Raw genomic sequence first — 27,824 nt, forward strand, 5'->3', positions numbered from 1 at the left:
GAGCGTTAACTGCAAACACACTGTGTCACTATCGTTTGGTTTCACTTCCTCCTCCATTAAATATAACTAAGTCGCCCAAACCATGCGTGGAGGAGCCAAGCACTGGGGCACAGCCTGCATCTCACGTAAGCACCAGCTGGGGTCCTGGGTGCTCTATGGCTGTGGGGGAGAGTGAACCAGTGGCTGGAAGATCTGTCTCTCCCTCTGGAACTCTGCCTTTCAAACACAGCAAAGCGAAGCACTGCCCTGGATCTGTCAACACCCAGTGTAATTCAATTCACCCTCCTTCAAGACACCTTTCCCCAGTGGGGCAAAGATGTGCTCATTCTAAGCCTGTTCCTGCGGAGGGATCTGCCCACCACACCGTGTAGGGGCCCTGTGGCCGGGGAGGCGAGTTCTGCACAGGAGCTGAGACCCACCCAGGCTCTGCGCCTCCACCTCGTGCAGTGTCCTCACTACTGGCTGGGACTACCACCCCACACAAGGACCGTGTGATATTTCCACCCACTGTGGGTCTCCTGGGGAAAATAATCTTGGAAATAACTAATATACCTGAAACACCATCAAAATAAATTTGGCTTCCTTGACACCTGTATACCAATAAGAAAGAAAGAGACCAAATGCTTTTTTAAACTTTATTTCAACATAACTATGCTTACAGAAATACACTCATATTGGTTAATAGAACACAATTTAAATTTAACTTATCCTACAATTTTTACCAAAAACCTGGTACATGGTTTAAGATTTTTAAAAAAAGGATTTGCAGCCTGGTTTATTTTTACCTATTACAAATGTATAAAAGATCTTCCATCAAATGCTGCACAAGAAGGCAGCAAAAACCTTGAGAAATTTACCTTTGGTTTGCCTCAGAAAAGTAACACGTATTGCACTGTAAAAGTTTATAAAAATCGGTGCAATAAAACATTGCTGTAATGTTTCAATGCCAGTTAACAAAGTTCCGTAAGAAATGAGGAAGGGGCAGCAGGAGCCTCGTGCACGCGCGGAGCTGAGGAGCTCTCCGATGTAGGCACTACTGCATGTAGTCTGTGAACCTACACAGACCCAGATTCAGAGGACTCCTCAAGTCTGAATTAATACTACCAGCTCACTTAATCTGCCGAGGCTAACGAGGAAACCCAGCACACTAAGCTTTTCTGATTTATGCAAAAGAAGAAAATTCCGTTTCTTCCCAGCTGTTCAGTCCAGAGATGATGGTACGCTACAGGCAGGGCACTCCTTCCACGGGCGGCAAGTGATGAGGTCTACTTGGGTTTCAATTTGCATCAACACTCATACAAAACAGTCCCCAAAGTTAATGACCACAGGACTTCAGAAGTGACTCTAAAAAATAAAATGGCTCTTCTTGGAAGACTACGACAAAACACAGAGCCACAATTAAAAGAAGCCTTACCGAAACAACACAATATAGACCCTTGTGAATTACATCTCAATTTAAAAAAAACAAAGTAGCCCCAAAATAAGCAGCTCTGAAAAAAAAAAAGAGAAAAAATATATATAACTTAAAATACATTGAAAAACCAATGTGAAGATAGGTTCAAAAGATAAGAGATACATTTAATATGACTACCTAGAATTAGGCTTACAATGTATTCTACTATTTCAAGTTCACCACTAGTTACTAAACATCAATTTACAGATATCATGTTCTTCTTTGTTCCTTGATCAAAAGGGAAAAATTCTAGCTTTAATTCTACAGAGGGAGAGGGTCAGAGGCCAGGGAAAAAAGGCTACAAAATAAGTTCCATGCAAATATCACATTTGTCAAAACGGAAGAACTCCCAACTGGATCACGAAAGTTCATCGTTACTGATTCGCTTTTCACTGAAACCATCGTTCATGATAAATACAAATACACGGATTAGGGCTCAGAACCTAATATAGGCCTGACAAGTCCTTGTTTTCTGAAGAAAGGCCTCAGGTCCCAGTCGATTTCCAGGAACAATGTTTTTTAAAGATTTAATAATGGGTTTTCTTCCTATTTGTGTTTTTAGCCTTCTAGTCTTATAGACTAGATCAGAAATTAGTCTGATTCCCTAGTAGGCAAATGTTTTACCTGCAGTATGAAAAAAAAAATCACAACATGTCTTCTCCAAACTGATGCCCAATCTCTAATTTGTGCTTAAAATATTTTTCTATAAAAGTAAAAAGCTAACTTAGGTAAAATGCGCCCATGAGCATTATAACTAGTTGTTAGAAAGATTTAACTAGTTTTATAACTTAAATTTTAAAACATAAATATTTGCAGCTTGATCTTCTGCTGACAATGATTGTCGGAGCCTAGATTTCAACATTTACAAACCTTCATTCATACACACAAAACACACACCATTTATCACACAACTTACTCCTGTGTCTTAAGAGAATCTTGTTTCTTAAATCTTTGGCCTCCCGATCAATGCCAAGTTCAGACAACTTTTACCTCAAACTCCACTCTCAGATTTTTTACCCAGTTTCCCACTCACACATCACCGCTTGTCCTAACTGTTCCTGTGTACTGACAAAACCCGAGACCTGCCTCAGGAAGGAGGCCGGGAGAGCTGTGCTGCCCTGGAGGCCTCCCCTGTAGACGGCAGCGCTCACAGGGACAGAACACCCACGAGGCTTGGAGATCCCTGAGGAAGCGTGGACCATTCTCAAGTCACACCGCGTCTGTGGGAAGCTGAGCTGGTCTGCAGCACTCACGCCGCCTCTCACGGCGTAGCTTCATCCCTCCAACACTTGCGGCCATGGAATCTCCCAAGTGATATTCTGTAAACCTGAAGGAACTGCTCCCTCTCCTAATCCCAGGTTTGCAATTTCCAAGTAGCACTTACTGTTCTTTCTCAGCTGAGCAGCCACGTGGACACCAGCCATCTATGAGAAAGAGTTCTCCTCAAAGGTATGGTCCGACGCTCTACAATGAGGAAGCAACTATACCAAAACGGGCAAGACAAAAAAACTGATGGCTGACAGCTGAGATAAAAATGTGTTCAGTATGGAACCTGGTGGTGTGTTTATTGAGAAATCAAAACTGAGAGAATCCACTACAGCCATTTGAAATAAATAATCTCTAAGAAATGCAGATTCTGGCATAGATACAAGATGAGAAAATAAAAAATCAATGGGTGGAACTGGCACATTTCATTTGCTCACAAACTTGCACACACATTATTCAGCAAAAAAGACAATCAGAGCAAAGGAAAGAAAAAAAAATACCCTTTTGCAAACAGGCCCTAAAAGCATCCCTCCAAAGAGGCCAAAATTGACATGCATATATATATGTATAAAGTGTTACTGTTCAACACAAATGCTATCTCTAGAAAGACTTAACTGCATAGGTTAACAAAAAAAACTGTGCAACATCTTAAGCCATTAAAGCACCAAAAAAAAAAAACAAAAACCCAAATCACTGTTTTATGACAATTAACATACACAAGTAAGAAATATTGATCAAAACTCAAGAAGCAAATATCTGGACTAATATATTGTCCACTATTGGGAGACTTTTTCTTCAATTTAAACCTTTTCTCTAAAAAAAACAAAAACAAAAACAAAACCTTAAAGTGCTAACTTTATAAAGCAGGCAAATTCTTCAAGTAATTTGCTATTAAGGAAGCTGATTTCTATAGACCTAAACAAGGAACTAAAAGCAAAGTGAAACAGGAAGATAGACGTGGAGAGAAAAACTGACAAACTGTAGCTGGACAGCACAACGAAGCTGCGACCTTACCGTTGTGGTCTCTGTTCACTTACACACGGGAGCTGGCGCACTGAGGCACCTGCTGGTTCAGTACTCCCTCGGATGTGCTAAAAGTTACGCGACTACCAACAGGTACACATGAAGTCCTAAGGAAAAGCAAGCCACTTAAAAATCAACACTGGACACTAGTTAAAGCAATCTTAAAGGGTGTCTACTACTATAAATGAATAAAAAATGCAATCGCTCTTACAACCTAGGATCCAAAACTTTGTCCAAAGTTTAGTTACTCCTGTCCTTTAGCTGCTTTTTCAAGGAAGTACACGTTGACCAAGTGGCGATTGAGGTGTTTACTATAGTCCTTTTCCTTTCTAAAAGAACGGTCACAGAAGATACAAACAAAATCCCCCTCAGCCACTTTGACTGCTGAGGTCTCCTTTGCATTTTTCCTACTGCCTTCTTGGGGGCCGGGCCGAGCCCCGTGCAGTCCAGAGTCGTCACTGCCCTCTGACATGTTGTCGCTTAAGTCACTGCCGTCATGACTGTGGATGCCTTCGTCTTCATCGATTTCCTGAGATTCGTTTCCTGCCGTGGTGACCGGAGGTGATGCCGGGGCAGCTTTGGACGCTGCTTCCTGTTCTTCTGTCTGTGGTGGGGGGAGCAAGGGCGAGGCTGGCTCCTCCGCGGCTGGGTCTGTCCCGGGCAGGCTCTCTGCAGTGCCCTGGTCAGCGAGCACCTCCATCTCACAAGGCGCCGTGTCTGTCTGAGGGTCGCCGTGCAGCAGCTGCCCGTCCGGCGTGTCCGGGCCTTGTCCCGAGGGTGGAACGCTGGCAGACGTGTCGCTGCTGGCAACAGGACCAGCGGGACACGCTCCTGCCTCTGGAGCTGCCTCCTCCTCGGCAGGCCCTCCTGCATCTCCTCCCGCTTCGCAGAGGAACTTCTGGTCTCCCGCCTCCTCTGCCTGGGACTCTCCGGCGGGCAGGGGTGGGGAGGGCGGGGAGGGCTCCTGCGTGGCTGCGGCTGCTTTCACGGGCACTAGGCCCACCTCAATGAGGACCTGCTCCTTCCGTGCCATTTCCTTCTGCGTGTCAGCCTTTTCCTTTCTGCTGTCTCTGCGCGGGGGAGACTTTTTGGGAACTGGTTCAGCGTGAAGAGGACGCTCTACCGGAGGCGGCGGGTCCGCGGGAGCAGGCAGTTCCGGCGGGGCAGCCGCCACGGGGGCAGCCTGGGCAGCAGGAGGCTCGGGCTGAGCAGGGGCCTCCTGCGCAGGTTCCTTCTGGGGCGGCTCCTTCTGAGCGACCCTGCTGCCTTTCTTACTTGGTTTGCTTCTCAGCGTTTTCTTCTTTGCGCTCCTCTTCACACTGGCATGCTGGTGTTTTCTCTCCTCGGCTTTGCTGTCACCCTTCGGTGCTTCCTGACTGTTCTTAGACTTGCTTTCTACCTTCTTTCTCTTTTTGGGCACAGGCTGCTCCTCGCTCGGAGGATCCTGTAGGGACCGGCTTTCAGGTTCCAGCTTTCTTTTGCTTTTCTTGGTCTTACTGGACTTTTCCGAATTGCTCCCCGAATGTCCGTCTGTCTCTTTAGTCTCTGCTGCCTTGCGAGTTCGGGTGGTCACCTGTATCACTGACACATTGCTACACGGCTTTTTCTCCTTTGAAATATTATCTTTTTTCTCCACTTTCACAGACTTCTCATTTTTCTTTCCAGCTGCATCCCCCTTCGTCTTTGTCTGCTCTGCGTCTGCTTTTTCGTTGGTAGCACTGGTATCGGGCAAGTCAGCCTCTCGCTTTTTGGTTTTCTTTAGCTTCACCTTTGAGACATCCATCGTTTTATTCGGACAAGTGGGATGCTTGGACTTGAAATGGTACTGCAGATTGCACTTCTTGGAAGCTGCGTAGTCGCACACGGGGCAGTTGAACTGCCGTGGATTAACGTGTAGCTCCACGTGCTTTTTGAAGTTGCTCCGATCCGCTGTTTTGTAGTCACAGTGTGGGCAGTTAAGAGGCTTGGGCCCGTTGTGGACCTGCCGTGCGTGGCGAGTTACTTCATGCTGATTAGAGGCCACATAGCTGCACTGATCGCACTTAAACGGCTTCTCACCTGAGGGTAAGCAAGGAGGGTTCGAGAGGACACAGATTAGGACACAGGCTCCAGATTTCCGGGAATCTACTCAGAAGGACTGTGTGTGTGAAATCACCACAGACGATTTACCGAGAAGACCATCATGCACCTCACATTTACCATATTCATCTGTGTAACTTCTCTCTAGCCCTTGACATTGGCTCACACAGGACGCAGAGGATAATTATCTCAGCCACCTGCACCTTCAAAGGAGCTCGCCCACTCGGGCTCTCACACAGCGTTAAAGGACACAGGCTCGTCAATCAGCACTCAAGTACTGGCAGAGTGCAGCTGGATTCTGGATGTTAATTCTGGGGCAAGGAAACTCACTGAAAAGCATCTTACATTTTTTCTGGCTTAACAAAAACAAACGTATAATGCAGTAGAATGTAAAATTCCCGTGTATTTTAAAGCATGAGTATCTATCTTTCTGGACTACACGCCCAGCCCCAGGTGCACATTTTGCTCCAGACGCAGTAAGTGGCTTTTTCTTGAAATTTAATCCCTTTGTCCATTAGAGCAAGCACTAAGTTCCCCTCCCTCAATTTTTCAAATGGCAGATTTTGTTATTCTGAAGCAAAAACAGGGGCAAGAAAACTTTTCTTGGTTTTCCCCTCACCTTGTCCATAAAATTGGCAAAGAAACCAGGTAAATGAGAAGTGGCATACAAATAGATATGGTAAATGACGTAAGTAAACACAGTCATATCACAGATACAGACAAGACCAGAGCCAGCCCACCCCCGATGAAAAGCAGAAGAGTGACACATTCTACCTGCATACGTACCCACCTAGATCACACTCTAGTAAATATTACCAAATGGTATCCACACCCCACTGGTCCAATGGAATGCATAGTAGAAAAATGGAAATTGACATTTATGAAAATTCATCTCTCCAACATTTTGAAATTCACACCAAATCTTATGAAAATTTCTCATAAACCAAAACTCAGACATTAAGCAAAACCATGTAGACATTAAAGTTTTACATGATTAGAAAATGTCTGGTGATAAAATAATCAGAAAAGCAAAAACTTACCCAGATCTCTGATTAAACATGTAGCTAACTGGACAGCTCTTCCCCAGGTTAGCCTACCATTAGACCTACACATACGGTAATTCCTACAACATGCTACAATAATCTATACTTGGCCCTAAAAATGCTCAATGAGTGACGTAAATGGAGATAAACACTTGCTTAACATGTAGAGCTGGAATGGAAAAAGACAGATGAGCATAATGGCTAGGAGCCTGTTCTGGGGCTCTGTGATCTGATTACTGGGAGACCCTGGGTGAGGTACTGAAACCTCCTTAAGGCCCGCCCAGTTTCTTCATCTATAAAATACTCTTGACATCTATAAAATACTACCTTAAGTATAATGAACTGTAAATAATCCAGTCCATGCAAAGTATTGGCGATACACATGATAGCAAACACTCAATATGCCTGAGCTGTAACTGGTAACTTCTAGTATGGCTAACGCAGAGAAGAGCCAGGGCTGGTGCTGTGGCACAGCAGGACAAGCTACTGCTTGTGACGCCTGCCAGCGAGCCCCAGGGAGTGCTGGTTCAAGTCCCCGCTGCTCCCAAATCCAGCTTCCTGTGGCTGCACCTGGCAAAGCAGCAGCGGATGGTTCAGGTACTTGAGTCCCTGCACCCCCATGGGAGACCAGGTCGGAGCTCCTGGCACTTGAGTCCCTGCACCCCCATGGGAGACCAGGTCGGAGCTCCTGGCTCTGGCTCTGGCTTGGCCCAGCCCCGGATGTCGCAGCCATTTGGAGAGTGAATCCCTCTGCTTTCAAATAACTAAGAGGGAAGACTCAAGTACTTATCCGGCCTTCTCTAGATACACCCTACTTCTAAGTTAACATACTGATGGAATTTTCTTTATGAAAATACCATGCTAATAAGAAATAGAATTTTAAAATTCTGTACTTTTTAAAGATTTATTTATTTATTTGAAAGAGTTACACAGAGAGAGGAGAGGCAGAGAGAGAGAGAGAGAGAGAGGTCTTCCATCTGCTGGTTCACTCCCCAGTTGGCCGCAGTGGCCAGAGCTAGGAGCTTCTTCCCGGTCTCCCACGCAGATGCAGGGGCCCAAGGACTTGGGCCATCTTCTATTGCTTTCCCAGGCCACAGCAGAGAGCTGGATCGGAAGTGGAGCAGCCAGGTCTCGAACCGGCATCGGCGCTTCAGGCCAGGGTGTTATGAGCCACAGCGCCGGCCCCGGAGGGGACCTACACAGCAATCACACTTCAAAGTACAAGGCTCCGCCTAAGAGATGGTCTTGGAAAAAGATTTTTCTGTTTAAAAAATCTGAGGGCAGAGCCTGTGTTATGCCGCAGCAGGTTCAGCTGCTGCCTTTAATGCCAGCATCCCATATGAACACTGGTTCAAGTCCTGGCTGCTCTACCTCAACCCAACTCCCTGAAAATGTATCTGAGAAAGCCGCAGAAGATGGTACAAGTACTTGGGCTCCTGCCACCCACACGGGAGACCTGGATGGAGTTCCACCAGGCTCCTGGCTTCAACCTGGCCCAGCAGCCCTGGCAGTTGAGTCATTTGGGAGTAAACTAGCAGATGGAAGATCCTTCTATGTCTCTCCTTCTCTCTTTGTAACTGCCTTTCAAATAAGGAAAACATTAAAAAAAAAAAAAAAAAAAAAAAAGCTTTTATCAAGAATTCCTATCTTATGAGTACCTGGCTAACTACAATTTTTATTTTGCCCTAAACAAATAGTTTTCCTTTTCAAATTCTGGTATCATTTACCTATGTTTTTAATTTTTACAAATATGTCAGTTGTCTTTTTTTATTTTTCCCAAAATTACTTCCAAGTAGATGCCAAGTCAAAAGAGAGAAACATTTTAAAGCCTCTGACACATTCTTACCAGGAAAAATCCAAAAAGGATAGTAAAATTTTTTACCAAAAGAGTAACAGGGACATATAACGGATTAATGAATCACCACTCAGCAATAAAAACCAAGTTATGATAAATAGTGCAACACAGGTGATCTCGGGAGGTGTTTATGGAAGAAAATGATAATGCTCTTGATAGAAGTCAGAAACCACCCAGTGGAAAGCCCATGTGGGCACTGCCTCAATAAGGCAAAGAACGTCTGGGTACCAATTGGGGCCAGTGGGTTAAGCAGACGGCTGTGATGCCGGCATCCCATATGGGTGCCAGTTCGAATCCTGACTGCTCCACTTTGGATCCAGCTCCTGGCTAATGTAGCCGGGAAAGCAGCAGAGGATGGCCCAAGTGCTTGGGTCCCTGCACCCACGTGGGAGACCAAAAAAAAGCTTCTAGCTCCTGGTTTTGGCCTTGTCCATTCCCGGCTGTAGCAGCTGTTTGGGACTGAACCAGAGGATGGAAGACATTTTTTTCTCTGTCTCTTCCTCTCTAACTCTGGCCCTTCACATAAATCTTAATAAATAAATAAATCCTTAAAAAAATATTCTAGGGGCTAGTACTGTGGCGTAGTAGGTAAAGCCACTGCCTGCAGTGCCGGCATCCCATGTAGGCACCGGTTCGAGTCCCAGCTGCTCCATTTCCTATCCAGCTCTCTGCTGTGGCCTGGGAAAGCAGTAGAGGATGGCCCTCCCTGTACCCACGGGGGAGACCCAAAAGCTCCTGGCTTTCGATCAGTGCAGCTCTAGCTGTTGTGGTCAATTGGGGAGTGAACCAGCGGATGGAAGACCTCTCTCTCTCTGCCTCTCCTCTCTCTGTGTAATTCTGACTTTCAAGTAAAGTAAATAAATCTTAAAAAAAAAAAAAATCTTATTCTAGAGTCCATGCAAAGACTCTCAACTTGTGACATATTTCATATAGTCGTATTTCATATAACTTCAGGTATCAAAATGATTCTTCCATGATAATTATCATATGGCTGGAAAACAAATTTACTGTGGAGTATTTTTTTGCATCTTAAAAACAATCACAGTGAAGGATGGATCTTGGTAAGTTGGTAGTTTGCTTTAGCAAAAACATTACATGTACAATAAGAAAACAAACTAAATGAATTCCTATGCCAGCAGGAGGGACCAATCAGCTGTGGATGATAGATCTCCCAAGAGAGCTGGGGAAGCGGCTGAGGAGATGGGATACCGAGCAGAGGACATCCCAACACTACCAGGCAGAATCCCAATAAAATGGAGAGGAACTGCAGATCAGTTACTATGTCTGTATTTTCACCAATACACAATTTTCTGTTTTAATCAAACCAATACTCTGATTCCTCCTTCATTTGCCCTGAGAAGATCCACCATCTAGATTGAAGTGCTCCACGTGATGAGCTTTATTTAATGTGTCACTGTTTACAGTGTAACTTAACAGAGCTTAGGCCTTTCCAGAAATAAGACAACCCGGATACCAGTCCTGAAGAAGGAGCCAAATGCCCAAGAGGATCTGTGAAGATCCGATCCAAACCACACAAGGCAAGACTGTCACCCCTTGCAATCCAGTCTCAAAGGCTACCTCAAGTAGCCTCAACCTTATTACACGTTATCAGCAACTTTTATTAAGTTTTAAAAATAATTAAAAGTGGTGCCAGCACTGTGGCATAATAGGCTGGGCCTCCGCCCGCAGCATTGGTTCATGTCCCGGCCACTCCTTTTCCGATCCACCTCTCTGCTTGTGGCCTGGGAGAGCAGAGGAGGATGGCCCAAGCGCTTGGAGTCCACATGGCAGACCGCGAGAAAATTCCTGGCTCCTGGCTTCAAATCAGCCCAGCTCAGGGTGTTGTGGCCCATTTGGGGAGTGAGCCAGCAGATGGAAGACCTCTCTGTGTCTCTCCCTCTCACTGTCTGTAACTCTACCTCTCAAATAAATAAAATCTTGAAAAAATAGTTGAAAGTGCACAAAAATGATTCAGCATTTGCATGCACAAGAATAGCCATTTTTACTGCCTATTATTGGTAACTCACAAGCTCTCAAATACAGTGTACGTGTTTCCAATTCTGCCTGTGGCGGCTTCACTTCAGCCCCCTCCTGAATTGTACATTCCTCTGACTCTGAACAAAGTAAGAGGGTGCAGGACTCCCTGTTCCAACGTTGAAGACCACCACCCTTACAGCACTCGCCCTCTCTGAGCCCATGTCCTAATATGTAAATGAGGATTCATTTCTTCACAACACCAAGTACAACTCTGCAGTACCCAGCATGCATGAAGGAGTAGCAGCTACCACTTAGTGGCTGTAACTAGTAAGTCTATAAAAATAGTTAACTAGACTGAAACAGCAATCTTTAAAATGACAGGCAGTACTCCAGATGACACTTAGCAAACCCAAACAAAATTGTTCCAGGGATATGAACTTGTGTAAAACACCATCAACATGTAGACAGTGATGAAAAACAACTCAATGAAAGGGTACAAGTGAGCTGTCATTCTAACCTACCGCCTGACCATCGTTAATAGTGGGTCAACCAGAAGTGACCAGGTGAGACACATCCCAAGCATCTAATTTCCAGTTTACAACACAAAGGATGCTTTCAGAAAAAAGTAGACAAATATACAGAACATTCCATGGGGGGAAAAAAAGGCTTTTTCTTGTAAAATGGGGTAATAGAACTTACACAACGTAGCACAGTCATGAAGACAAGCAGGAGTTAGCCATGTAAAGCTCTGAAATGTTCTATTAAAAGGCAGGAGTTCAGCTGTCATAGGACATGATGTCTGCTCTAGCCCCAAAGCCCAAGGCTTCACCCAAGATACCTCAGAGAACACAACCAGGCTTCTGGTTAAGAGACGCGACTATTACAAGAGGAAGACAGTAACATGACAAGCCTGTCAGCTCAAAGGCAGGCAGGGGCACCTTCACAGCTGCTCAAGTAAATCAGAACACGTGATACCATCAAGTCTTATTCTTACCACTGACTTAAGGCAGCAAAATCCAATAAAAATCACACATGTCGTTTTGTATTTCCTACTGGTCACAAAGGTAAAAAGTAAGTAGATAGCATTAATTCTGCTGCTTCTTTAACCCAATATATTCAATATTCTCAAAATACAATAATATTTAAAAAGCCGTTTTATAGGCTTTAGCGCATCCTGTTAAAAATCCAGTTATGTGTTCGTCTCAATTCAAACTGGCCACATTTCACAAGCTCAATAGTCACATGTGGCTGTGGCTACCAAATGGACAGCACAGATCTCAGGTAATTATTAACTTAAGGGAGTTGGCTCCAGACTTTTGTAAACAGCAAGAATTTGGCATACTTTCCCCATGGGGATACACATGCTGAATCTGGGAGGAGAGCATAAGGAGTAGTTGGCCAAGGTCAGTCAGGACCTAAATCAAGTAGTCACCCGTTCAAGACCAGCTGTGCTGCCACTGACTTGTCCAATGTGGCCATTAACCCCGGGGTCAACTCTGAACTTAACATGACCGCTTCTGTCACTGCTGTGCATTCTCCCTTGTTTCAGTCTGCGCTCTAGTAGAGATTAATAAACTGGTATGCTATGCTATGGTTTTAAGTTCAGCTTTTGAAAAATCAAGTCCTCAAAAAGCCCTTATCAACTCGAAACAGGATAAACTCAAACTCAACAGGTGAGAGAAGCTAAGGGATCCCTGAGACAGGACAAACACTTGACGCTTGTTGTCACACTCCTGGGGCACTGTGGGGAGGCAAGGATGAGTCAGACTAGGCCCATGTTAGCACAGCGTTTACTGGAGTCACAAACTCTTTGAAGATCTGATGGAAACTAAGACCATCCTCCCACAACAAATACACACACTTATTTATAAAACTCGGTTTCCCGAGTTCCACCTTTGGATTCCATGTTAAGAACTTCCATTTAAATACAGCTCCACCTTAACAGAACACTGATTTTTAATTTCTAATCCTTAAATTAAAAACAAATCACAAATAAATGGCTCAGCTCCCAATCTAAAAGAACTTCTTTATAAAGACAGTCTACTGAAAATGGTAGGAAAGTTCCCACTTCTTACCAACCTGAATGAGTACGCATATGTCTTGTTAGATGAGTCTTCTGAGAACTTGAGTAAGGACAAAGTTCACATTTATATGGGCGTTCTCCTGCAAAATTACAGATTAGTGCTTCAAGCAACAAAATCAACCAAACACAATTCTAACAATGTAACAGTATTCAGTACAGTGCACTTTTTAACAAGGATTTTTTTTTCCTATTTCCTGCCAAGACAGTCAATTTATCACATTATTGCAAATGTAAATAGTTTAGTTCATAATTAATGTTAACTACATTATTTCAACTTGGCCGATAAAATACCATTGGCTTCCTGAATTCTGACATGCCTTTTAATTTTCACAGGGATGTTACATATTTGAGAGGGAATGCTGATGTTTTAATCTAAAAACTCTAATGGCGGGGCCAGTGCTGTGACATATCGGGTAAAACTGCCACCTGTAGTGCCGGCATCCCATATGGGTACTGATTCAAGTCCCGGCTGCTCCACTTATCCAGCTCTCTGCTATGGCCTGGGAGAGCAGTAGAAGATGGTCCAAGTGCTTTGACCCCTACACCTATGTGGGAGACCCGGAAGAAGCTCCTGGCTTCTGATCGGCACAGCTCCAGCCGTTGCAGCCAATTGGTGAGTAAACCAGCAGATGGAAGACCTCTCTCTCTCTGCCTCTCCTTTTCTGTGTAACTCTTGACTTTCAAATAAATAAATAAATCTTTAAAAAAAAAAAAAAAAGCCCTAATGGTAATGCTAGCATTTATAAGACACCTATGTCACTAGTGTAAACCATGAAGCCACAGGGACTGAGAGCAACTGAAGGTGAGGCCAGTGATGTAAGACTCAAAGGTAAGACGTGTATGTTCTTTTTTTTGGACATAGGCTGTCGGCTACAAAACAGGTAAAATACATAACTAAATTCTGGATAATTTTTTAATTTGGTCTTCTGCCATAAGATCATACTTAGGCAAGTTATTAAAAACCCAGTTTCCGATCTACAAAAATAACAGTACTGGGACAGCCCGTGGCACAGCAGGTAAGTCACCACTTGTGTCCTGGCTCCTCCACATCCAATCCAGCTTCCTGCCAACGCACACCCTTTTGCGTCTGCAACAAATGATGACTCAAGTACTTGGGTCCCTGTCACCTACATGGAGACCTAGTCTGGCCCAGCTGTTGCAGACATCTGGGGAATGAACCAATGGATGGAATATTTCTCTAGTCTCTCTGCCCTTCAAATAAACATGAAATAAAGTAACGCTGACTTTCAAACTAAATAAATCTTAAAAAAGGGACAGGTGCTGTGGCATGGCATTTAAGCCACCTCGCGTGGTGCCAGCATCTCGTATGTGCTGGCTCAAGTCCCAGCTGCTCCACTTCCAATGCAGCTCTCTGCTGAGGTGCCTGGGAAAGCAGCAGAAGATGGCGCAAGTGCTTGGGCCCTGCACCCGTATCAGAGACCCGGATGGAGCTCCTGGCTCTGTATCAGACCAGCTCTTGCCATTGCGCCATTTGGGGAGTGAACCAACAGATGGAAGATCTCTGTGTCGCTTCCCCACCTCCCTCTGTAACTCTGCCTTTCAAATACATTCTAAAATCTCAAAAAACAAAAAGTAACTTTATTTCCTATAGCTGCAGAAATCTGAACAATACATGCGAAGCACTGAACACTGTGCTGGGCACATAGTGAAGTCTAACTATCAGCTACCAACTCAGTACGGCAAGCTACGGTAACACATGTGCCTAGTGAGACGAGACAAGGAGGTGTGGTAAATGAGCTCCTAGGGATGATCCCACTAGTATTGGCTGGAAGCTATCAGCTGTACACAGCTTGCAGCAATAGACTAGAATGCAGATCTTAAGACCTGGAAGAATTAAGAGTTTAAATGTTCATGTGTTTCTTTAAAAGCAGACATGCAGCCAATAAGCACATAAGAAACACCTCACCACTGAACAGGAAGAAAACAGAAATCAAAGCGCGAGCCCCGGCTCCTGGCACTGTGGGGCTGCAGGTTAAGCCTTACTAGTCTTGAGTCCCGGCTGCTCCACTTCCCATCCAGCTCCCTGTTAGTGTGCCTGGGAAAGCAGCAGAAAGACAGCTGAAGAACTTGGGTCCTTGCCACCCAGTGGGAGATCTGGGGCTGGCTGCAGCCTCAGACCAGCCCCAGCTGTCACAGGCACTGGGGGGAGTGAGTCAGTGGGTGGGGAGGTTTTGCTCTCCCTCTCTGCCTCTGGGGGTGGGAGAAACACCACCAAAAGATGAAGACCTCTATCCATTTCAACAGTTGTAATCAGAAAGATGGGTACCAGCAGCACTGATGAGGTCGTAACTGGACCCCTCATACACTGCTAGCGAGGCTGTAAAATAGTGCAACCAGCCTGGGAAACAGTCCGCAGTAACCCAAAAGGTTACATACAAATAAATAGCTGCCGTCCCCTCCTGTGGCTCCAGGCCTACCTGCACACTCAGGAGAGACAAAAACCTGTTTCAACAAAAAATCTCTACAGCGGAATGTTTAGACCATTATTTGTAACAGAATGTAAGTGGAAACACCCATCAACTGATGAATGGATAAACAGAATGTTATTTGGTGATAAGCAAACAAATAGTGTAGAGATGACAACATGGCGTGAACCTGGACAACAGTCTCCTAGTGACAGAAGGCAGGACCGGAGGACCCTACACTGCACGCTTCCACTTCCAGGAGACGTCCAGAGCAGGCCATCCCAGAGAAGCATATGCCACGGGAGTTATGTCAATAAAGAAGTGATAAAAATGCCAACGGGAGAAAAAGTCAATTCCATTACAGATCCAACAGGAAGCACCAAGTAAGGCTAATTCCCTGTTAAATTCTCTTTAGAAGGACAGGTTACTTTATCTGTGCAATTCCACAAACTATGCATAACTATTTTTTAAGATGTATTTATCATTTGAAAGGCAGAGTTACAGAGAAAGAGAGGTCTTCCATCTGTTAGTTCACTCCCCAAATGGCTGCAACGGCCGGAGCTGGGCTCATCTGAAGCCAGGAGCCAGGAGTTTCTTCCGGGTCTCCCACACAGGTACAGGAGCCCAAGGACTTGGGTTATCTTCTACACTGCTTTCCCAGGCCACAGCAGAGAGCTGGATCGGAAGAGGAGCAGCTGGGACTCGAATCGGCACCCCTAGGGGGATGTCAGCATTGCAGGCAGTGGCTTTACCCACTACGCCACAGCGCCAGCCCTGTATAATCACTCTTCTGCAAAGCTTAGTCAAGCACTGATTTTTCAGTCACATATAGGCAAAAAGATTATCTTTCATTATTTTTAAAAGTCTTATTTATTATTTCAAAGGCAGAGAGAGACAGGGAGATGAGACAAAGAAGGTTTCTCATCCACTGGTTCACTACCAAAATACACACAATAGCTAAGGCAGGGCTAGGCCAAAGCCAGGAGTTGGGAACCCGATCCAGGTTTAATACATGAGTGGCAAGGCCCCAACCACTCAAGCCATCACCCACGGCCCCCCAGGGTGTGAATTAGCACAAAAGGCAGAAGAGTGGAGCTGGAATCCAAATATAGGCACCCTAACATGGGATACAGACACACTGACTGCTTAGTCAAAAGTCAGCTCCCAAAAGATCATTCTTTAATGTCTGTGAATTGGTAAATTTCAATTGTGCCAAACTGAGCAAGTGTAATCCCCCACTCTCCTACTACCTAATACTCACCTGTGGTGTAACAGGATTTCTCAACTCTGAATGCTACCTGTAATGTGTACCTGAGGGACTCAGTTCAGGCTTTCAATCTAAAATTTCTCTCTCCATAAACATGGACTGTTACTCACAGAGACTGCTTTCCTCAATGGATTGTTCTGAAGATTAGCATAGAAGAGAAGCATCAAACCACTGGGCGCTCAGTAAGGCTAGGAATAAACTCATTAGGCAAACCTGAAAACCAGGCTACCTAGCAGGGCGAGTCAAAAGGAGCTCTTCCCACACACTACCCACTCGGGGACTCCTGCTGTGGTTTCCTGACTCTACTATTCAGCACTGCATGAATTTCTCAAGAGGTATCTTCAGAACTATGCACTGAGCACCAGATACAATCCCCAAGACATCAGTGTATGTACTATGAACTTGCTTAAATAACAAAAAAAAAAAGAAGGGGCCAGCACTGTGGCGTAGCAGGTGAAGCTGTGCCTGCAACACTGGCATCCCATGTGGGTGCCAGTTCATGTCCCAGCTGCTCCACTTCCTACTCAACTCCCTGACACTGCACCTGGGAAAGCAGCAGAAGATGGCCCAACTGCTTGGGTAGGTGCCACCCATGTAGGAGACTCAGATAAAGCTCCTGGTTTCAGCCTGGCCCCGTCCTGGCCATTGAGGCCATCTGGCAAGTAAATCAGTGGATGGGCGCTCTTTCTCTCCCTCTAACTCTGCCTTTTTTTAAAAAAAAAATGTTTTTTGACAGGCAGAGTGGACAGTGACAGAGAGACAGTGAGAAAGGTCTTCCTTTTTCCGCTGGTTCACCCCTCAATGGCCACTGTGGCCAACACACTGCGCTGATCCGAAGCCAGGAGCCAGGTGCTTCTCCTGGTCTCCCATGGGGTGCAGGGCCCAAGCACTTGGGCCATCCTCCACTGCACTCCCTGGCCACAGCAGACAGCAAGACTGGAAGAGGGGCAACCGGGACAGAATCCGGTGCCCCGACCGGACTAGAACCTGGGGTGCCGGCGCTGCAGGTGGAGGATTAGCCTAGTGAGCTGTGGTGCCGGCCCTAACTCTGCCTTTTAAATAAACAAATCTAAAACAAAAAACAAAACTGGGGCCAGCATTGTGGTGTAGTGGGTAATGCCACCACCTGCAATGCTGGCAACCCACATGGCTGCCTGTTCAAGTCCCAGCGGCTCCACTTCCAACCCTGCTCCTTGTTAATGCACCTGGAGCAGCAGCAGAGGCTGGCCCAAGTCCTCAGACCCCAGTACCTACACAGAAAACCAAGAAGGTGGTCATGGATTGGGCCTGGCCCAGCCCCTGCTGTTAAGGCCACTGAGGGAATGACCCAGAGGACAGAATATCTGTCTCTGTCTCTCCTTCCACCTTTGAAATAAATAAAATGGGGCCAGCACTGTGGTATAGTGGGTAAAAGCCGCCACCTGTGGTGCTGTCATCCCATATGGGCAGCGGCTCGGGTCCCGGCTGCTCCACTTCCGATCCGGCTCTCTGCTGTGGCCTGGGAAAGCAGAAGAATACATCCCAAGTCCCTGGGCCCCTGCACCCACGTGGAAGACCGGAGGAAGCCCCTGGCTCCTGGTCAGCACAGCTCCAGTCATTGCGGTCAACTGGTGGATGGAAGACCTCTCTCTCTCTCTGCCTCTCCTTCTCTCTCTGTGTAACTCTTTCAAATAAATTAATAAATCTTTAAAAAATAAAAAAGCACAACTGAGGCCAGCCAGCACTGTGGCACAGCATGTAAAGCCACGGCCTGCCGAGCTGTCATCTCATGGGTGCCGGTTTGTGTCCTGGCTGCTCCATTTCCAATCCAGCTCCCTGCTAATGGTCTGGGAAAAGCAGAGAATGGCCCAAGTATTTGGGCCTATGCTACCCACATGGGAGACCTGGAAGAAGCTCCTAGCTCCTGGCTCCGACCTGGCTGTTGTGGTCATCTGGGGAGTGAACCAGCAGATGGAAAATCTCTCTCTCTCTCTCTGTAACTCTAACTTTAACTGTAACTTTCAAATAAATAAATCCATGGGGGGGGGGAGGAGTGAAAAATCCTTTTTAAAAAAGCACTGGGGATGGCTCTGAGGTGTAGTAGTCCAAGCCTCAGCCTGCAGCACCAGCATCCCGTATGGGCGCCAGTTCGTGTCCTGGCTGCTCCTCTTCTGAACCAGCTCTCTGCTTGTGACTTAGGAAAACACCAAGTGCTTGTGCCCCTGCACCTATGTGGGAGATCTCAAAGAAGCCCCTGGCTCCTGGTTTGACTGGCCCTGCTCCAGGCATCACAGTCATTTGGGAAGAGAACTAGCAGACAGAAGATCTTTCTGTTTCTCCCTCTGTCTAATTCTACCTCTGAAATAAATAATAAGACCTTAAAAAAAAAAAAAAAGCACTAAGATCAAGTAAGTTTAGCACTAAAATGCAAAATGAAATGAAATATTCAAAACTAGTGATTACTATGTATTCATAAACCTTACTGTAGAGCTATCAACCTTATACTAACACACAAAATAGTTAAGTACTGTATGACATAGGAGATTAAAGTTTGTGGGAGAGCAGGCATCTGGCTGGTGGTTAAAATGATCATATTGAACATGGAAACAGCTCTGGCTCCCGACTCCTGGGTCCTTGTACACACAGACCCGGAGAGGCAGAGGTACAGCTCAAGAACTGCCACCCACATGGGAGACCTGGACCGAGGCCCCAGATCCTGCCTTCAGCAGGGCCCAGCCCTAGCGGCTGCAGGCACTTGAAGAGAGCCAGCAGACAGACACCTGTCTCCTCTGCCTTTCAAGTAAACGGTTTTTAAAGTGAGTAACTTGGGGACATCAGGGGAAAAAGAGAAGTGGTTGCTAACAGAAAGGGCTTGCTTTCTGGAGCAATGAAGATGTCCTAAAACTGACTGTATCATCATCAGTTACACAGTGATGTGAATACCTTAGAAACACATTCGCCAGGGGCAGGTGTCACGGAACAGAAGGCTACGCTGCAGCCACAACGCCAGCATGCCGTCCAGGCGCTTGTGTGAGACCTAGCTGCCCTACTTCCAGTCCGGCTCCCTGCTGATGTGGCTGGGAAAGCAGCAGAGAACGGCCCAAGTATTGGGGTTCCCACACCCACACAGGAAACCAGGATGGAGTTCTTGGCTCCTGCCTCTGACCTGGCCAAGCTGCAGCTGTTGCAGCCACCTGGGGAGCGAACCAGCCAATGGGAGATTTCTCCCTTTCCCTTTCTCCCTCCCTAACTGCCTTTCAAGTAAAATAGATAAATCTAAAAAAAAAAAAAAAAAAAAAAAAAAAAAAAAAAAGCCCACAAACGCACTTGTATGTATTAAGTGGATGAACTGTATACCAGTGAAGTATATCTCAAAAAGCTATTTTTAAAAATGAGTACCTGAAACATGTCATTTGTGACATGCTACTGATAACTGCTGAGTGTGCAGTAATGGGTGTGTTGTGCATTGTAGCACTCTCTTTACTTCTGAGATGCTTGGAATCTGTCGTATTTTTAAGAAAGCGCCGGGATCAGTGTTGTGGCACAGTGGGCTGAGCCCTTTCTTGTGACACAAGCTCCAGCCAGTGTGCCAGCTTTGAGTCCTGGCAGCTCCACCTCCCATCCAGCTCCCTGCTAAGGTGTCCTGGAAGGTGGCAGAGGGCGGCCCAGGTGCTTGGGCCCTGCCACTCATGTGGAAGACCCAGATGGGGTTCTTAACTTTGGTCTGGCCAGGCCCTGGCTGTTGTGGGCACTTGGGGAGTGGACCATGGGTAGAAGGTCTCCAAAGCTTTCTGTCATTCTGTCTTCCAAATAATTAAGTAAATCTTTTAAAAAAAACTTTTTGACAGTTTTCATTACTGACTACAAAGGTCCTTTTAACCTGTGTGTTGAAGCATACTATAAACATAATTGTTCCTATTTTCTGTCTCTGTATGCTTGGTTTTTTAAGAAAACAGTTTAACTCATCTTTTAAAACTAACTTACTTCTATGTTTTAGAGACACAAGGACAAGCTGTTTCACTTAGAAACTCAATGCCTTAAGTCAAAATGTTTTTCAAAGTCCAAGGTTTTCATTAAAAGCAGCTATGCAAGGTTAATCACTGGTTTCACTTTTGTTTAAGACCTCAATTCCTTTGGGAAACCACTACATTTCAGATGTGTTCCTTGTAACAGGAATACATCTGCAAAGCTAAAAGCGGCCTAATTTAACAAAATCATCTGTCCCAAGTTGTTGACATTTATGCCCTGGCCAGAGCACTGGTCAGATTTCTCACGGCAGAGCAGGTGTTACAGCACAGCAGGTTAGGCAGACAGCAGCATCTCTCGAGTGTCTGACCAAAGTCAATCCATGTGGGAGGCAGCAGATGATGGCCCAGGTACCTGGGCACCTGCCTCCCACACAGGAGACCCAGATGGAGTTCCTAGCTCCTGGCTTTGTTCTGGCCCATCCCTGGCTATTGCTGGCATCTGGGGAATGCACCTGTGGAAGGAAGATGGATCTCTTGCTACCACTGTGCCTTTCAAATGATTAAATACGTAAGTCTTAAACAAGAACGCCTTCTCCTGGTTATTTTTCAAAACAAACCTCAGCGCTTTACATGTTACCTCACTTAAGCCTATATGCTGTCACCCCATGAAGAAAATGGGGCACCAAGAGGTTAACTGACTTGCTCGTGGTTGACGATAGCAAACACTGGAACCTAGACTTGAACTCACTGTCCCTTTCCCCAGGCACTGTGTAACTAAGCACTGAACAACCAGAGTGCGTGCTGAACTTACTGGCCAGAAAGCTGCTCTTACCTGTGTGGGTTCGAACGTGCTGCACGTAATTGTTCTTTCTGTCTGAGAAATAGTTGCATTTCCCACACGTGTACACTTTCCTGGGAAAATGGTTTCTCAGGTGCTTCCTCCAGTGGTACTCGCTCACCGTTGTGTACGTGCAGATAATGCACTTGTAGACGCGCTCGTTGGCGCCCGCCCTGGTGTGGTGCTTCAGGTGCGCGGTGTAGTGGTCGTAGCGGTTGGTGTTGTAGCCGCAGCGGTCACAGCGAATGGGGCCCTTGGAGAAATCGCCCTCTTCCGCAGGGCAAGAGCCGGCCTCCCTGGCTTTGGCTTGCTTCTCTGCGCTCTCCTCCACAAAAAACTTCTTGGCGCTGTGAACCCTGATGTGGTGCACAAACTGCTCTTCAGACTCTGCTTCGTACTGGCACGGCTTGCAGCGGAAAGGCTTGGTCTTCAGGCTTTTGCATTTGTCCTCCGCTCCCGGGGCTTCCGGAGGAAGATCTTTATTTGAGCTATACACTTCTGGGGTGGCTGTTGTCTCAAATACAGGCTGCGGGTCCACAACACTGAGTTCCAGGCTTCGCATTTCCATGGTTTCCAGCCCGCTCGGTTCGCCTTTCATGTCGGAAGACTCCTCCAGTCCTTCTCCCTCACTATCGGAGAAGTTGCTATCCCCGACAGGCATCAGCTCTGCCATCTGTCTTTCTTCACCAACCAGGTAATCGCAGCAGCTGCCATTCACCTCCCCAGTCAGGGCCACGTTTGCCAGCATGATAAGCTGCGGTGCAGCCAGCTCAGCTTTGGAGAGGTCGTGTAAGTCATACATGTCGTTGGGCAAGGCCATGCCAATGTTGCCGCTGCTGGTGAACAGCCCTCCTCCTCCTGCAGACTGCCCCATTACCTGGGTAGCCATGGTTGTGTCCTGAACAAAACACAAAAACACACAAGAGTACCAGTTTAAACACAATGTTACTAACCCCAAACCAAGCCATCGCTGTTAATTCTTCAGACCAGCCCCATCTTCAGCACCAGTATCCCATGTGGGTGCCAGTTCAAGACCCGGATGCTCCACTTCCAATCCAGCTCCCTGCCAATGCACCTGGGAAAGCAGCGGAAAATGGACCAAGTGCTTGGGTCCCTGTACCCATGGGAGACCTGGAATAAGTTCTTGGCTCCTGGTTTTGGGTCAGCGCAGCCATTTGGGGAGTGAACCAACAGATGGGATATCTGTCTCTCTCTGTAACACTGCCTTATAAATTAATAAACTGGCCGGTGCCACGGCTCACTAGGCTAATCCTCCGCCTGCAGCGCCAGCACCCCAGGTTCTGGTCCCGGTCGGGGCGCCGGATTCTGTCCTGGTCACTCCTCTTCCTGTCCAGCTCTCTGCTGTGGCCCGGGAAGGCAGTGGAGGATGGCCCAAGTGCTTGGGCCCTGCACCCCATGGGAGACCAGGAGAAGCACCTGGCTTCTGCCTTCGGATCAGCGCAGTGCACCGCTGCAACGCGCCAGCCGCAGCGGCCATTGGGAGGTGAACCAACAGAAAAGGAAGACCTTTCTCTCTCACTGTCCACTCTGCTTGTACCCCCAAAAAAATTAATAAATCTTCAGAAAAATATTTTTTCCCAATATAATCTCCAAACCTCAATCACTTTCACTAAACACCAGAAAGAGGGACAGACTTCCTGGCCCAGGTGAAGCTGCTACTTGGGATGTACTGGGTCAAGTTTCAATTGCTCAGTACTTCTGATCCAGCTTCCTGCTACTGCACCCAGGAGGCAGCTCAGGTACTTGGTTTCCAGCAACCCACATGGAAGACCCAAAAGGGGTTCCTAGATCCCTGACTTCAAGCCTGGCCTAGCATGCCTACTGGGGACATTTGGGGTATGAACCAAAGGAGGGAAGATCAATCCCTCTCTCTCTCAATCTGGTCACTCTGGCCTTTCAAACAAAAACGTCAGTCTTTTAAAAATCTGTGGAAAATTAGAATTAAACATAATTTTATTTAGTACTAAAAAGAAACAAAATATTCATCAATTCCCAACTCTCTTACGGTCACCAAGAAAATTTCTAGTATCCCTAGAAAAAACTTCTACCAATTATTTTACATAGCTTATTCACCAACTGATCAATCACTGGCAAATCTTCCATCAAGCCCTTTTAATTCTGGTGAAAAGAGAAAGGTAACCTCCATTTTTTAATGTTAATTAAAATTACTCTAAAAGTTTGATGAGTGAGGAATTTGTCCTCCAAATTCTCCCCTTCAGGGGTTCACTGGTCTGAATCAGAACCCCGGGAAATCCACAAGCCACTCTCTGCATTTATGAAGTCCACAAACACGTCTGTAAAGTAGGAGGCCTGTAAAAATTGGTCAACTTAATTGAATTTCATATGAACTCAACTAACTCCAAAAGAATAAAACTGCTGTGAACAAAAAGTACCACTTAGTCCCTCTTGAATTTCCCATGACTCCAACGTAAAAGGGGGGGGGGGGAGGGAACACACCCTATGGACTCTTTTTCGTGTGAAAAACAAAGTCTGGCTGATTCGAAACTTCACGGAAGAAAACAGTTTTCAGCCCCCTAATAAAGCAATCCTGCAACTCCACTCGGCTACCAGCAACTCGTACTGGCACTGCCTTCACTTGGCCTACTCGCCCAGAGGAAGCCATTACAAAATCACTTTCCTGAAAACAAGTTGGCCTTTTTAAATGGCCTTAACCAGGCTCCTTCCCAATCTCAAAGGTGTCCTCTTGCACGTTAGCAAAAAAGCAAAGTGACAATTACTGGGAAAAAATTTAAAAAAGGAAAAAAAAAAAACCTAAAAGGAAGCTACACTGCAAATTCACAAACAAAAAGCAAGCGTCTGGCCCAAGTGCATGCACACGGGCGGGCGGCTGGGTCCCGTGCGCCCACGGAAGGTGCCCCAAATGCCATCACACGGACGGAGGCCAGGCCGGCCCGGGGCCGCGCAGCCGGGCGCCCTCAGCGCCGTCCTGGAAGCGACTTGGGCGCCTCCCGGCCAGGGCCGGCCAAGCATGGCCCCGGAGCCCCGCGTGCCGCACGAATTCCTCTGCGCCCGGCCTCCAGCGCCGGCCCCGGCCGCGGCATTCCTCACTCAAATAGGCATTCGGCCATTTTCTCAAAATACCAAACACAAAGCAGCTCTTTGCAAACTCGGGCGCTCTCGCTTCCTCTCGGCCCGGCCCGCTCGCCGCGCGCACACGCACCCCCTCCGCTCGCGGGAGCTGCGCCCCCCACGCGCGCCCCCACGCCGAACCGGACACGCGGCCCGACTCCGGGCACCGGGGGCCCGGCCGCCGTCTCTGCCCCGCGCCCCGGCAGCCCCCTCCCCGGCCCCGCGGGCCCGCGTCCGGCAAGAGGGCGGAAAGTTACCTCCAGCGGCGCCGGGCTCCTGCGACCGCCCCCGGCCGCGCTCCGCGCAGGGCCCGGGCAGGCTCCGCGGGCGCCCTCCGCAGGCGCCGGGCCCCGAGCGCCCGAGGGGGCCCCCACGCGGGCCGGCTGCCGCCCCCGCGCCCCGGAAGTTTGCGAACTTCACTCCGCTGAGCGGCCGGCGGAGCGCGCGTCCCGCCCGGGCCGGCCCGGGGAGCGGAGGCCCGCGGGCCGGAGCGCGGAAAATCGCTGTCCAGCCCCGCGGGCGGCACCGCCCGGGCCCCGCGGCTGACTCAGCCCGGCCGGCCGCGCTCCGCGGCGCCTTCCGGCGAAAGGGAGAGGCCGGGTGGGGGCGGGGGCGGGGTGGGTGCCGGCGGGGCCGAGGGGCTGCGGGACCAGGGGGGACCGGGGGGACCAGTTTCAGGACCGGGGCCCCGAGCAGCTCCGCTCCTGGCCCCGGGAGCACCGCGCGCTCCGAGCGGCGGCGGCGGCGGGGGTGGCCGCCCCGCCTCGGCTGGGGCGGGGGTCCCGGCGCCGCGCGGCTCCCCGCCGACGCCCCCGGCCCAGCCCCCGGGCAGCCGCGCTGTAACCCGATCCCGCTCGGCCGCCCGCCCCCGCCCGGCGCGGCCGCCGCCGCCGGAGCCACCGTATCTGCAAATCAGCCCTGGACAGCGCCTCGCTCCGCGTCCTTCCGCGCCCTCCCCCTCCCGCCGCCGGGCCGGCCCTCCCCCACCCCGGCCGAGCCCCCAGCCCCCCGCACACGCGCGCGCGCGGCGCTCACCGGCCTCGCCTGGCCGGGAGGCGCGGGCGACCCGGCGTCGCCGCTTCCTTCGCCGACTCCTTTTCTTTGTTGCCGGAGTTTCCAGGGAGGGGAGGGGAGGATGGAAAAGTTGGGCGCCGCGGCCGTCGAAAGAGCGAGGCTGCAGGCGTCGCTCAAGCCTCCGCCGGCCCTCGCGCTGCCTTCCCGGCCGCCGCCGCCGCCGCCGCCGCCGGGGTCTGGGGCCCGGGGCCTCGGCGGCGCCTGCTCTGCTGCTGCGCCGACGGCCCGCGGGAGCCGCACATTCCAGCACAGGACGCCGAGCCGCGCACCCGGGCCGCGCCGCCGCCGCCGCCGCCGCCGCCCGCGGGACACGCCCCCGCCCGCGCGCGCCCGCGGGGCACGCCCCCTCCACCGCCCCCCGCGCGCGCGCCCGCGGACGCGCCCCGCCCAGCCTGCGCGGGGAGCGCGAGCGCTCGGGCCCCGCCGGGGGCGCGCCCGCGGGCCGGAGCGCGGGACCTGGTCCTCCCGGTCGCTCACGCCGGCCCTAGCGGTCGCGGGGGCGGCGGGTCCCGCTGTGTCTCGCCGTTTAAACAGAACAACAGACGGGACCCCCCCCCCCGGCCCCGGGCGTGCACGCGTGGAGGATGGAGTCGTTGTGAGCAAAGCCTGCGGGTTCAGAGCCGCATGGTCGCCGGCCTGCGGGGGCGGCGGCGCTCGGAAAACGCCCCTCCGAGTCGCCTCGGGGCTCCGCCGCGGCTGCCTTCGCTCCTGGAGCTTCGTTTTAAGCGTGGAGACCCGCAGGCGGGTGTGCGGATTGAGAACCGTCGCTGAGGGCGAAGACCCGGGGGGCGACGGGCCGAGCCCCCGGCGCGGGCTTCAGGGCGGGGTCGCCAGCCGAGGGCCCCGAGGACGGGCGACGCCTGCGCTCCTCGCTTCTTACCTGCCGTGCGCACCGGAGACGGGGTCCCGCGTGGTGCGGGCAGCCCCGGGGACTCGGACTCAGCGGAGGACGCGGGTCCCGGGAGGTCTGCGCGCCTCCCAGAGCAGAACACTGTGCGTCCTGGCCTGGACAGGGAGGGCAGGGGACACACAGCGCGCTAGGCGCAGGGTCCCAGAGCAGCTGTCCAGGATCACCCCACCCCGGAAGCGCCTCAAGTTCCATCTCTGCGGGTCTTTTCATTTGCGCCCAGCTGCCTAAGTTCTTGTTTTCCTGTTACACCTCTGTACTCGTGTTCCCTGCGTCTAAACAGCAGACTATGGGTTAAGATGGAAGCGGACACAAGGTGGATAAAGTCCTCCCTAAAGTGCTTGCCTACCAAAGTTTTCAGTGACTTTATTCCAAACACTGGCCATTGAGAAGGCTGAAAATCAGACTTGCAAAATGTTCATCTTCATTGAACCAAAGAGGAAAGAAAGAGAAAACCAACTATTTTAAGGCCTAGTGTACACTTTTCTACATTCATTCATTTTTTTTCTTTTAACTAAAATATGACTTGAGGTTCCATGGGTTTTTTTAAGATGCTGTATCCCAAGGAACAATTCTGGATTCCGCCAAACTTGCCAGAGACATGGATTGGAGGCAGGCAGTTGGCCTAGCTGCTAGGCCAAGGTTCGAATGCCGGCTTCCGTACTGAAGTATCTGGGTTCAAGTCCCAATTCTGAAATCCAGTTCCAGCTTCTTGCTAATGCACAGCCGAGGAAGCAGCAGGTGATGGCTCAAGTAGTTGGGTCTTGCCACCCTCAGAGGACACACAGATTGAGTTCCTGGGTCCCAGCTCTTAGAGGAGTTTGGGGAGTGAACCAGTGGATGGGAGTGCACGCGCTCTCCCTCTCTCTCTTTCTCTCTCTCTCTTCCCCTTTCTTTACATCTGCATCTCAAACAATTTTTTAAAAACCAACAGAAAATACATGAACTGTTTTATTTTCCTTTTGTATGTCCAGAAAAGTAAAAATGAAACATTTCTTTTTAAACTTCACAGATAAACGCCCCCCCTCCCCATTTCTCAGTCTGACCACTTACTGGAAATGTTTTATTAATTGCTAATTTATTCCTACACATTGTGATGCAAATGGAAGAATGGCAAATGGGCAGCTGCATTCATTTAAAATTAGCAGAGGCCCTTGTTCAAGGAATGGCATATTCAGAGTGACCCAAATTATCATGACATGAAGGCCATAGGTCAAATTCAAAGCCAAATTACAAATCAATAGAATATTTCCTTGGGGGTGGCTAGTGCTATGAACTTCAATTCATCATTGTTTTTCCAAGAGTTTATATTTTACTTTGATGTACCCAAAATGTAAAATCATCTGCAAGATAGACTTTGAAATGTGAATGAGTTCTGCTTTTCTTAGATGAGTTCTTTGCTTCTTACTCATTTCGTCCTTTCCAAAATTTTTAATTATGTGTGCTTAATAATATTTTTCTTTAGAGATTTATTT

At 48.7% G+C, this 27,824-nt stretch overlaps 1 protein-coding gene across 5 annotated transcripts; it reads right to left on the bottom strand.

The window, feature by feature from the left end:
* Window positions 1–740: 740 nt before the first annotated feature.
* REST (RE1 silencing transcription factor) lies at window positions 741–26,660 on the bottom strand. Of its 5 annotated transcripts, XR_016212179.1 has the most exons (6): window positions 26,323–26,660; window positions 21,252–22,155; window positions 12,776–12,859; window positions 3,957–5,800; window positions 3,734–3,849; window positions 741–1,490 (listed from the first exon to the last, which is right to left on the bottom strand). XR_016212179.1 is itself a non-coding variant. In XM_089302721.1 (5 exons), exons 1-4 carry the CDS (start codon window positions 26,560–26,562, stop codon window positions 3,987–3,989), a joined length of 3,042 nt encoding a protein of 1,013 aa, XP_089158847.1. In that variant the 5' UTR covers window positions 26,563–26,660; the 3' UTR covers window positions 741–3,849; window positions 3,957–3,986. The 5 variants fall into 5 exon arrangements, 4 of the variants coding, with proteins under 4 accessions (XP_089158847.1, XP_089158846.1, XP_051676201.3 ...); XM_089302721.1 differs by having other exon boundaries at window positions 741–3,849; XM_089302720.1 differs by having other exon boundaries at window positions 741–5,800; window positions 26,323–26,659.
* Between the last annotated feature and the right edge of the window lie 1,164 nt (window positions 26,661–27,824).

Source organism: Oryctolagus cuniculus, chromosome 8 (assembly GCF_051225735.1).
Source record: "Oryctolagus cuniculus isolate XC-2025 breed Fujian yellow rabbit chromosome 8, ASM5122573v1, whole genome shotgun sequence".
NCBI lineage: Eukaryota > Metazoa > Chordata > Mammalia > Lagomorpha > Leporidae > Oryctolagus > Oryctolagus cuniculus.

Coding starts and splice junctions, on each gene's coding strand:
- REST (XM_089302721.1), bottom strand. CDS start 26,562: ATGAAAAGACCCGCAGAGATGGAACTTGAGGCGCTTCCGGGGTGGGGT. Junction 22,156..26,322: donor GTCTCCGGTGCGCACGGCAG/GTAAGAAGCGAG, acceptor TGTTTTGTTCAG/GACACAACCATGGCTACCCA. Junction 5,801..12,775: donor ACATATGCGTACTCATTCAG/GTTGGTAAGAAG, acceptor GCTTACCCTCAG/GTGAGAAGCCGTTTAAGTGC.